Consider the following 10,906-nt stretch of genomic DNA (forward strand, 5'->3'; position numbering starts at 1 on the left):
AGATTCCTCAAGTAACTTGGAATTATGAACGGAAGCAAACTCAGCAAGGCAGCCGAGTAAGGAAGTGTGAAAAAAATAGCGACATGTGAAAGGGGGATCTGGTATCAAATACCATCAACGTCTCTCTGCTCTCCTTCTTGCTGCACTAATAATGTTGATAAACATTGCTTTACAAAGCACCGAATATACATTCCTGGATCAAGTAATTATTAATGCCTTAATCAGTGTATGGCCTGCCGGCGTAGCCTGAGCAACGTCCATGGAGTTATCCATTATCACGCGTCTGGTTGCCCACTCGCACGGAGTACTATATGCAAGCCTTATCTCTATCCAATCGTATCCAGCAGTTTACTTGGAAGTTTATGTGACGGTGCGGAGATCGACTATGTACTCCGTACTATGTATTCCAGGGTAAAGCAAGAATTAGATACTTCGTACAGCGCTAAGACATCGTTTCTTGAAATCGTGTGGGGAAGCAATGACTATTCCGCCCAAATCAACAAGGAACATGGGGTATCTTCTTTGGGCACCAGTGCAGCTGCTAGACTACTAATGGGCCTGTGTGTCCTTCGTCACTGTATGCCGTTATATAATCATGGACTAGGTTAATTTTTATTGCAGGGCAAAGCCTAGGATTCAAGTCCCGGATCTCTGTCTCGGCTCATCCTGGTCAGAATGTTTAAGCGATGCCAGATATTCATCGTTTGGGCTGGAATCCTGCGCAATTGAATTAGATGCTAGTCATCAGGGAAGTACATTGTATGACTTACTCTCCTCATCCAATAGCGTTCGGTGCTTCCAGCTCTCTTCTACCCAGTCAACAGTGACTATATGTGGTACCTTCTTCCCAGGCTTTCTGGACCACTCCCCTCGTAGCGAAGATATTTCCGTTGACGAGCTTTCTGGGTCGACAACCACATGGGTGATTGAGGGATCGCTTGAGATCTTGGCCATATTCGCGCCTGCAAACCTCGCTACATTGATAGCAAACCGCAAGCGGCTGTGAGCATCCGATGGAATCATACTTTCAGACTCCGACCCATCCTCATTTTTATGTAGGAAGAGTATCGTAAGTCTCTTGAAAAGCCACCCGCATGGCACTTCATGTCCAGAATGGACTCTTTCTTGGATGCGTTCAATGAGATTCGTGACGGACTCGGGACACTGCGAAATCTCGAATCTATGCTGCTTCGTCATTTGTTTCAGGACCTTAACGAGATCAGCAATTGCTCAATGAAACGTCATGCGGAAAACGTACATCATTGAGCTCCTCGCTCGTAGTGTTACGAGCGTAGCTATCGCCAAATTGGTCAACATTGGATGCCATTTCGTCGTGTCTGCCCGGCGTGGCGAAGAACATGTGCCTAGAGCGAGTTGAGCATATGTCCGTCTAGTCCGCGATAGGTGTTCGAACATACCTCGGTTCAAAAGGGAGTAGCAAGTCAGGTAGCCCTGCGTCAATCTCATTCTGCTTCACGCAATCAAAAATCCAGGACGGCCGGATGATATCCACATCGCCTCTCCTCTGTAACGAGGCAGCTTTTACCGTTCCTAGCATGCAGGTCAGCTAAATGACACCTCATTATTAGACTAAGAAAGCATTACTTCTGTCCGCCACACAGATTGTATGGGGAGCTGCATTGTTAGTTTGGAAGAACATGCCACCGTTGGCTTTGACAAGCTGCTCTAGCTCAGGCTTTGTTTTCTTGACGGGCGCACTTGAATCTGTCAGAATATCTGCCTCGCATCGTTAGTATACTACCAATGGATAGGCCCGACTGCCTGATGCAAAGCTTACAGAAGTTCAATCCGTCAAATATATGCCCGGATGGACCAGCATACTTGACATCTTCGTCCACGTCGTATCCAGCAACCGTGAGAGGCTTCTTCGTCGTCCGCTTGACACGTTTCCTACGGGAATTGTCCACACTCAATTCCTTTTCCCGGTGCTCCTGCTCAACGTTCGACTTGAGATCTAGAAATTCCTGAACAGAGAGAGCACTTTTCCAATCTTTGTCCATGCGCAGCCTTTTGAAACGCGGAAACCGCAAAGTCAGCCCGATCCGAAACTGGTCACTAGCTGATACGGAGGCTGCTTTGACACAAATGACGACTGAGTCCTCTGGCTTGATCCACATGTCCGGTCGCTCATATTGGGCATCTCGACCTGCCAACTCGATATACGCCGTCGGAGGTTTCTTTGGGTTCCACTCCATCCATTTACCATCGGTGTGATGACGAATATTTGCATAATCAGCGGCATTAAAGCCACCTCCAACTTTGCAGAAGGAGTAGCACTTTGACGCGCTCGCACCTTGAGAGGCATGAGCATCGTCAACCCTTAGCCCGCAGAGAAAACTTGAAAGGTTGCCGCCTCGACGACCGGAGCCATAGTACCCACCGATGACGATGAGATCTAGAGACTCTCCAAACTCGGTCATGTACTCAGGCTTCACCTTCATCCAGTCATCGTGCCTCTCGTTCAGACGGTACGGCGACCTGGGGTTCTTGAGCACCAAACCCTCGGAAGCTTCAGCAACCACCTTTCTGAGCGCTGCTTCGACTTCATCTTTAGTCGTAGCTTCTTCGTACGGATGTATTTCGAATCTGCGATGGACAGGCCGGACAGCCTTCTGCAAAGCATTGCGACGATCACGAAGCGTGTAGCCAGTTAAATCTCGCCCGTTAAGGTACAGTATGTCAAAGACACGCAGCAGCGGCCGAGCGCCGGTCGTGGAGAACGGATTCCTCTGTTCGGACAATGCAGCAGTCTTGAGTGTGCCGAAAGGCGCGGGAGCGTCTTGCTCGGGGTCCCATGTGATCATTTCACCGTCCAGGATCAGGCTCTGGACCCCATCTGCAAAAGCATCCTTGAGATGCCTCGTCAAGGACCCATTCTCATCATGAATACCATTACCGTATAAATATGTATATTCTTTCGCTTTTCTTGACCAGAAACGGAATCGTCTACCGCCAGGTACTGAATCGTCAGACTCCATATGAAGCTGCATGCGCTCGCCATCCAGCTTCTCCTCTATCCAGAAAGCAGGATCCTCCTCCGTCGGTCTCATTCGACCGACCATGCGGTCCAACGAATGCATTTGGAACTGAGCCAGCTGCGGCTGGAAGCATTGCATCAGGCTGATTCCTCTGTCCTCAGCGTCCAGCCGAATATTCGGATCGTGCAACTCCCAGCAGACACGCCGGAGACTGCTCGAAATACTGTACAGATTCTCCGCATCCGGATGCCAGACATCAAAGAAGGTCCGCTCCGTCGCTCCCACCTTCATCTGCCGGAGGATGATACGAATCAACCACATGAGTTCCTCGGGGTTCATGCGCCGGTAAAACTCCGCAAGGATCGGCAGCTGCTGCTCCTCCTTAGAAGCCGCCGATAATTTGTCGAGCTTCTCGTTAACCTCCTCAATCAACATGTCTCCCACTTCAGTCCGCATCGGTCGCTTCGAGATGACATCGAAACATCGCCCCGCAAAGTCGCCCGCCATCCTGGACGTAGCTGCTTGCCCAGGCAGCTTCCAGTTCAGCAGGTTGAAGCCATCCTCGGAATTTTTGTCGATTTTCATAATCTTGACAAGCATTTTGCCGATAGCCTTCTCCTTGATTCCGTACATGGCCCGGTCCCGATCCTTGTCCGGAAGGATCAGTCGAAAGGCGGGGTATATATCATCGCCCACTTCTTTCCTCCACCGCGAGATAAAACGCTCGATCACATCGCGTCGTCTCTCCAGCGGGTTGAGATTCGCCGCTGATTGCCCATGAGGACCGACTTTCCTGCGAGCCGCAACCGCTCCGGCTGGCTTCTTTTTGATTTCGCTCAGAGGGTTGAAGAGGGTCTGGAAAAGCTCATGAAAAGGTAGAGTTGGGGAATGGTTACGCGGGCGATTAGGATATCTATAGCAGCGAGTAGCATAATGTCAATGACTTTGTCTCTCAATACGGAGTAGGTTATATAGATGAAAGCAGGGTGCGGGTAGCCTCACTTTTCGTCTACGTCCGACTCCTCATCTCCGACAGGAACATTTGGATGCTCCTCATCCGGAATGATCTCGTCAGAGTCCATGGTGCATCAAAGTTCATTCGCAAGTCAGGAGTAAAGTATATTCGGAGTGAAACCCCCCAGCCCACCATACAGGTCGACAACTAATATATGGCAAGCCAAAGAAGCGTGTTGATCCACGAAGACTAGGCTACAACGGTCCCCGATAAGATAGCGACACATGTGACATTACATCACCTGCGTTTACTCTCCAGGATATTGGCATAATTCAGATTTCATTGTATTCGGACAAAACCTACAGTCGCCAGACATTATATACATTATTGGCCCTGTATAAAATATGGCCAACTCCCAATCGTCCGTCAGATGCAAATGCAGACAATATCAGTTTCTAGGAGCCTGTGGCTGCGAGGACAGCTCCGCGAGCTTCGTTAGGATGGCAATAAACCTCTTGCTAATTCCCCATGAAGTAAGCCCGGCAAGTGTCTCGCAGCCAACCTTCAGAATGCGCTCAGGACCATGGGGAGCACATATGTCCCCGACACCTGTAACGTTTCCTCTCATAACATGACCCTCGCGAACAAAGAGCTGGACTAGCTCGTCGTCACATGGCCGGTCTAGGTGGATAAATGTCGGTTCGCGGACTGGATGATGCCGCGGCCCATATCTTGAGTTGGGATCTTCGGCTGTTTGGAAATGACATGAGCCATAAGCCCATAAAGTGAGTATTGAAAGATATACAGCGACCGGCTCGTGAAACGCATTCGTCGAATAACGTCTTACGTGCCACAAAGTTGTGCCTGCATGTATGATCGCAAGACGAGCTTTGTACTGGTCGTGTTTGACCCAGCGTAATATGTAATGCCACTCAAGCGCTTGCTGATGATCGCTCCAGCGAATCTTTCCCATTGCTAAAGAGGTCGCCAGAGAACGAATTTCGCGGAATGGGGCGAGGAGGACAATTCGGGCAGCATGGAGGTGTAGCACCGTAGGATGCTCAAGTCCTGCTGCTTTGGCGATCGTGCTGTTCGCCGTCCAATGCAAAATATCCAAGCAATCACACGCGCTGTTGCGCCATTTCGAGTACGAAGGGATGCCTGGCAGCCAGACAGACCCCGACGGGATAGCGGTATCACGGGACTGCTTCTTTGCGGTCGGATTCCAGAAGGATAAGGGACGCCGAAAATAGTCACCGACCTCCCACATTCGATGATAGAGAGCGTGAACGAGTAGGATGTGGCTGAATTCTCCGATCTCTGGGACGAGCTTCTTCTCGATATAGATTGTGAGCACTGCGTTGTAAAGAGAGATATCTCGCAAACCTAGAACGGATGTCTTAGTTGAGAATTTTCTCTTGCCCCGTCCGAACTTACCAGAAGTCCTCTCAAGAACATCCCGCCAGGCTTCGGCCGAGTGAGCATTCCAGAGATTCTCATGAGATGGTAATGGACACTGCCCGTCGTCCAACGACAGCAAAGGCTGGTTATCAAAGTAGTATGCAAGGGAGCAATCAAGAAGCTAGCGCTTGAATGTCAGATCGAGATATGACGGAGCATAGTCCATGGTAAGTCTTTCAAAGGAGCATACCCATATCAGATACCCGGTCCGTCTTCGTATTTCATCTTCAACCCAGTCATGCCACTTTTGTCCTAGCGGAAGGTCACCATACTGACCCGTTGGCTTGCTTGCGGCGCAGAGCAATCTCTCCTGAATGGTGAAATTGACAAGGTCGCCGAAGGCATTGAGTGTGGACACTTTACTTTGCTCATTACCGCTACTGTGTAGCAACCCGATGCAGCTGAGAGTCATAGCCTGAATCAGCCACAGCGGTGTTTGTCCTAAACGACATTTCTCTTTCTGAACCGCCATTCTCGGTCAGCGACGAGCAGTCTGCAAGCGAAAACGGAATGTCTTACCTCAATATTGATAGCCCGCCGAAGGAATTCATCAAACGCCGTAGTGCATTCATCAAGAGGGGTGAGACCAGAGAAATGGCAGCCGACTGCTGATATAGCCAGTGTCACAAGCCAATGACAGCTGTTTGGATTGAATGTAGGGGAATGGAACAAGGGATACACGGGCTGAAATGAGTCGAAGTAAAGGTATACGAAGCTTGAAAGAGCATCCGAGCTCGGAAAGTTACCGGTCTCGAATTTGGGATAGAGAGGGTTATCCGTGCGGCATAATTGAAGGAATGAGTGGTAGATTTTATCATAGGTCGGAGCTTCGATCCGACGATTCAAGGTCGCTTCCTCACCCGGAAGGAAGTCTGCGCTGGCCTCCTGAATCAGTGGAAACGAGAATTGATGTAGCGTATCATGCTGATGCATTGGTGACAGGATCTCAATAGGTTCTGCAGATGACCTAGACCATGAAGTTCTGTTCCGTCGGTACTTTGGTAGTCGAGCTCCAGCGCCGTCCACGTAGAAATCTCCCGACCTCTTGGTGGCGTTTGAGGGCTCTGAATGTAATGAACCTTCCCCAATGCTGCGAGAAAATCGGCCGGGACTCTCCGCATCTGTGCCCACAGACACGTGCCCGGAAGGGCTGTGGGAATGATTTTCCCGCACAGAGGGACTCATTTGCCGCAAAGTGGTGACAGGAGGTAGCCATGCTGTTCGACTCACCGGCTCATCCAGGATACCCAGCTGGTCCGAGAGCGGAGGAATCCTCGAGAGAGACTGACCACTTGTTGTATCGGGGAACATATCATTAGGCAACCAATTCAAGGTAGAAAGCATTGATTGATCTAAAAATGGCGGGTCAAAACCGAGCTGAATTTGCTGGCCTCCCACTCCCGCCAATTCCAGATTGAGATTGGGTGTGGCTGCCACTGGTGGCTGGATGGCTCTTGACCGATGATCAAGTTGCGAGGCCGATTGTTGTGGAAATGTCTGAACGCCAGCTGCTGGCAGTTGTGAATACAAATGCTGCGAGCTCAACCCAGCATATTCAGGCAACGATACACGTGTGTCGTGCGTAGGACCACCACTATCTGACAAGAGCATTTGCGAGTTCAAATCACCCGTCTCGTTTTCCGGCGGACCATTCTGATGCTCTGATGATTCCCCGGGAGGAGGCCCGTGCGGTTTCTCTGCAGGCATATCCTTCGATGATGTATCCAGGCGATGTGAGCCGGTGAGGTCTAGCTGGAATTCGGTAATCTGAAATCTCGGAGGCTCATTTCTTAATTGCTCTCTGATATCCGCTCCGTGGACATCAACACCTGGTGTTGAAGAAGGGGACTCATGCTGAGTAGCCTGTCCATAAATCGTACTGTTTCCATCAGAAGACATATTCTGGGCCGCTTCCTTCCGCGTTTTGGCTTTGGAGCGTCGTTCCGTTGGATATTGGCATTCTAGAGACCTGTTCTCACACCGCACGCATGGGGAACCACCACTGCACCTTACTCTGGCTACTGCGCATTTGTAACAGGCTCTGAAGGTCTTGACAGTAATGCGATGCATCCGATCCTTTCCCCCTTCGGGTCCCAAGGTATGATGACTTAGTTCATGACGATGGAGTGTGTCACTTGCGACAGCAGTCAGTTTTGGAATACCATTATTATTCGACCTGGTGAACATTTTGATACCGAGGTCGCAGCTGCCATAGGGTTGCCACGAGAAGGGAAGAGGGGGAAAAGAGAGAAGAAGGCCACATACGTTCTCGAGAAATGACGCCCACACTGCGCACATTCGAAAGGTTTCTCCTTAGTGTGGCTTCGAAAATGACGCTTCAGATGCTCGGGTCTTCGAAAAGTACTATGGCAAATCGAGCACTTGGTTTGACCAGGGGCGGAACCAAGCCGAACTTCATGAGCACGATCGATGCTTGTATCGTCTGCTCCCGTTTCGGCCTCATGGCGGTTCGCAAGTTCTACCATGTCCCGGGTTAATCCTTGACCGGTTTACCACCTATTTGGCCTCTCTGTCGCATATATAACAAAGAACAAGTGCATACCTCGGCCAGCGTCGCTCTTTTCCGGGGTCATTGCGCCTCATGGACGATTTATTAAGTTGAAAATCAGCAGAATTTGGCATTGCAGCTGCGAGCATGGGGATCATAGGGTCCTTGAAGGAAAGGAAATAGCTTCACGGAAGTTCTGAAAGCGCCAACATTTTCATGATCATAGTAAGTGGTGAGCAAGAGCTCTCTGGAGTCAAGAGCTGTTATTGATGGTGGTGGAGCAAAAAAGGTAAATTGCAGAGGCAGACTGCCCTCAGACAGTCAGCTTGAGAAGGCGTGAGTAGCTTAGCAAAGGGTCGTAGCAGCTGAGTGAGGCGAAAAGCTAGAGAGCGGGGAAACTTTCAGGAGAAACTAACTCAAGACCAGGAGACGAGAGAAGAGCAATGCGAACCGTGATTCCTTCTGTCGTCCCATATGAACCCCAGGTCGAATTCCCCGCACTTTCAGTTAGTCTCTCGGTTAATTAAACGGATGAATACTGAGAAGGCTAAAAGACTTTAAACCCCTAAGCTTAAGAAAACATGGCACATTTCAGGCGGATGGCCATTGGAATCCGAGAGAGTACTGGAAAAGTCACTTACCTAGGCATATGCCGAAGGTTAAACAAGCATGCGCGTTACAACAAGAGTGCTGTGTATGGGGAGAGAATCATAATCATGTGTTAGAAGTTCTCCGAAAAATTACTGGGTACGGGCTGTCGAGTGGGTAAGGTACGGATATTCTACCTATTATTCACGCGATGCTGTGAACTGACATCCATTTCTGGAGGCATTCTATATTAGATTTTAGAATGATATCATCAGTCAACACATGGCACAATCACTAGGAAAGATACCAGAGGTAGACTGCTGTTGTAGATTGATAAGGTAGTTCTTGACATTGATTAAACATACCAACGACCATTTTCTGTGCCGAGGCTGAAGCGAAGGTCAAACTGGAGTACTCCCCACATAGCATGGCCAAATTCACGTACTTCGCTTTTTCAATCCCAGAAGCAGTACCCTTCTACCTCATGGCTGGAGTGGCATTTCGAAAAGTCAGTCTGGTTGACACTGGATGGGTTCTGCCAGGCATGGCGGAGTCTGACGCACGGGCTCTGTAGAACTCTTAGGTCGGCGCTCGGCTTCCCCGATCAACGAATGTAAATATATTTCCATCTGACGCCAATTTATTGATTTGGCCCCTACAACTTGTTCAATTCGAGGTGAAAAGCTGTAGTAGGTATCTTTTCAGAGCCCAGTCAATGGAGAACAGGAACCCTTTAGGCCATTATCCCTAGAAGGCAAGGCGACGCAGGTCTTGTGCATGGAGGGTCCGACTATCCATTCGGGTCGTGGTCATATCAGCGGAACTGTGACATCTCCGCAAGAAGCTACTGCTACTTTCAATGCAAGCTCTCCTCAGGCTGTTTCGCAGAGAATGGACAACAAATCCCGGGGAAACGCTGATGCAAATCATCATGCTACCGATACGGATCGTCCACCAGATGACACATCCGCCGGACTCCCCGAACCTGGGTCCGTCAAAAGCAAAATTGGACTGTTTACCGCGCAGAGTACGCAAAAAGCATCGGAGGGGGAGCGTGATAAATCTGCGACTTCCAGGCCGCGGCCTTCCCAGCAGGCTGCTGCACAACTCGCTATGCAGAAACCACCGGTGCCATTGAACAAACCTGTAATCTTGGGAAGAATGAAGTCAACGCCAGAACTGAAGCAGACAGAGCCTCAGGGAAACGACGATATAGCTGGCCCTGATTTTCCAATGTCGAAGCCCTTTCGCAACATGACGGCAGGCGCCGACACATTTGAAAAGCTTCTCCAAGACAACAGGGAACTACTGGTCAGAAACCCACCAATTCCTCATCGAAAGCCTGCAACGCAGCTAGCTACTTCACCCAGGCCCCCAGATATCGCTCCAGTGTCTGCTACAAAACCCCGTCCTACTCCACCTCTGCCTCGGAAAGGAGGTGCAAAACCGGTCTCGAAAAGCCCTAGCCCCGATGAACAGAAGATTTATGGACAACAGAGCCACGAACCACTTTCAAATTCCGACGTGGATCTTAGAGGTGCTGATGAGGCGAGACCGAAGCTCCCACCGCGGCCAGACGCTTCACCTATGGCACATATTTCCCCCACTGATCCTCGCGTTCTGCTGGAAGCGCACGAACATCGCAAGCGTCCTTTGACTCCTAGCTCTCCATTGTTGGCCAGATCTTCACAGAACAACGGTAGTAGCCCTGACCTCATCGACCACTCCTCTGGTATAGACGAGGAAGGACTGTCGGATGCGATAGTTGCATCATCACTGGCCCCAAGGAAAGCACCATCCGCAAAAAAAGTTCCTCCACCCCCTCCACCCCAACGGCAACTCAGGACCCATTCGCTTCGGCCGCCGACTAGAGCTGGTGAAGAGGAATCCGACAATCACAAGCACAGAAAGCACATTATACCCAGACACCCACACAAACATCACGAGGGCGATCGAAAACGATGGCAAAGCGAGGTAACCGACAACGAGAGGAAGAGGTACGAGGGCGTTTGGGCTGCAAACAAGGGACTGCTGATACCTATCAGCGATTCGAAGGAACGATCTTCGCATGAGGAAACGTTCGGCGAAGGTTATCCTCCAAGTGCATCTGAGATGGTCCTGAACATTGTTGTTCGCGACATTTGGTCCCGAAGCCGCTTGCCGTCGAGCATTCTGGAGCAGATCTGGAATCTTGTTGATCGGCAGAAGATTGGACTATTGACGAGAGAAGAGTTTGTAGTCGGCATGTGGTTGATAGACCAACAGCTTAAAGGCCACAAGCTTCCAGTGAAGGTGCCGGACAGCGTCTGGGACAGCGTGAGTGGCGTACCCGGCATCAGAATACCCAAGGTGCCTCCCCGATAGCGCAAAAGATCCATACACCCACGGTTCGGC

At 50.2% G+C, this 10,906-nt stretch overlaps 3 protein-coding genes across 3 annotated transcripts; 1 reads left to right on the forward strand and 2 right to left on the reverse strand.

Moving 5' to 3' along the window:
• Positions 1-697: 697 nt before the first annotated feature.
• On the reverse strand, positions 698-4,081 carry Asppvi_005013 (DNA ligase (ATP) DNL4; the record flags this gene model as incomplete). The annotated part of the gene is made up of 7 exons (XM_043300951.1): positions 698-717; positions 771-1,209; positions 1,259-1,364; positions 1,419-1,551; positions 1,606-1,737; positions 1,799-3,912; positions 4,002-4,081. 7 exons carry the CDS (start codon positions 4,079-4,081, stop codon positions 698-700), a joined length of 3,024 nt encoding a protein of 1,007 aa, XP_043156886.1.
• A 321-nt stretch (positions 4,082-4,402) lies between these two features.
• Positions 4,403-8,009, reverse strand: Asppvi_005014 (putative C2H2 transcription factor; the record flags this gene model as incomplete). The annotated part of the gene is made up of 6 exons (XM_043300952.1): positions 4,403-5,340; positions 5,392-5,536; positions 5,606-5,830; positions 5,935-7,549; positions 7,681-7,915; positions 7,979-8,009. 6 exons carry the CDS (start codon positions 8,007-8,009, stop codon positions 4,403-4,405), a joined length of 3,189 nt encoding a protein of 1,062 aa, XP_043156887.1.
• Positions 8,010-9,289: 1,280 nt separating this feature from the next.
• Positions 9,290-10,876, forward strand: irs4 (the record flags this gene model as incomplete). Its single annotated transcript, XM_043300953.1, has 1 exon — positions 9,290-10,876. The coding sequence occupies one exon, from the start codon at positions 9,290-9,292 to the stop codon at positions 10,874-10,876; it is 1,587 nt and encodes a 528-aa protein (XP_043156888.1).
• Positions 10,877-10,906: the final 30 nt, after the last annotated feature.

Source organism: Aspergillus pseudoviridinutans (genome assembly GCF_018340605.1).
Source record: "Aspergillus pseudoviridinutans IFM 55266 DNA, scaffold_3, whole genome shotgun sequence".
Classification (NCBI taxonomy): Eukaryota; Fungi; Ascomycota; class Eurotiomycetes; order Eurotiales; family Aspergillaceae; genus Aspergillus; species Aspergillus pseudoviridinutans.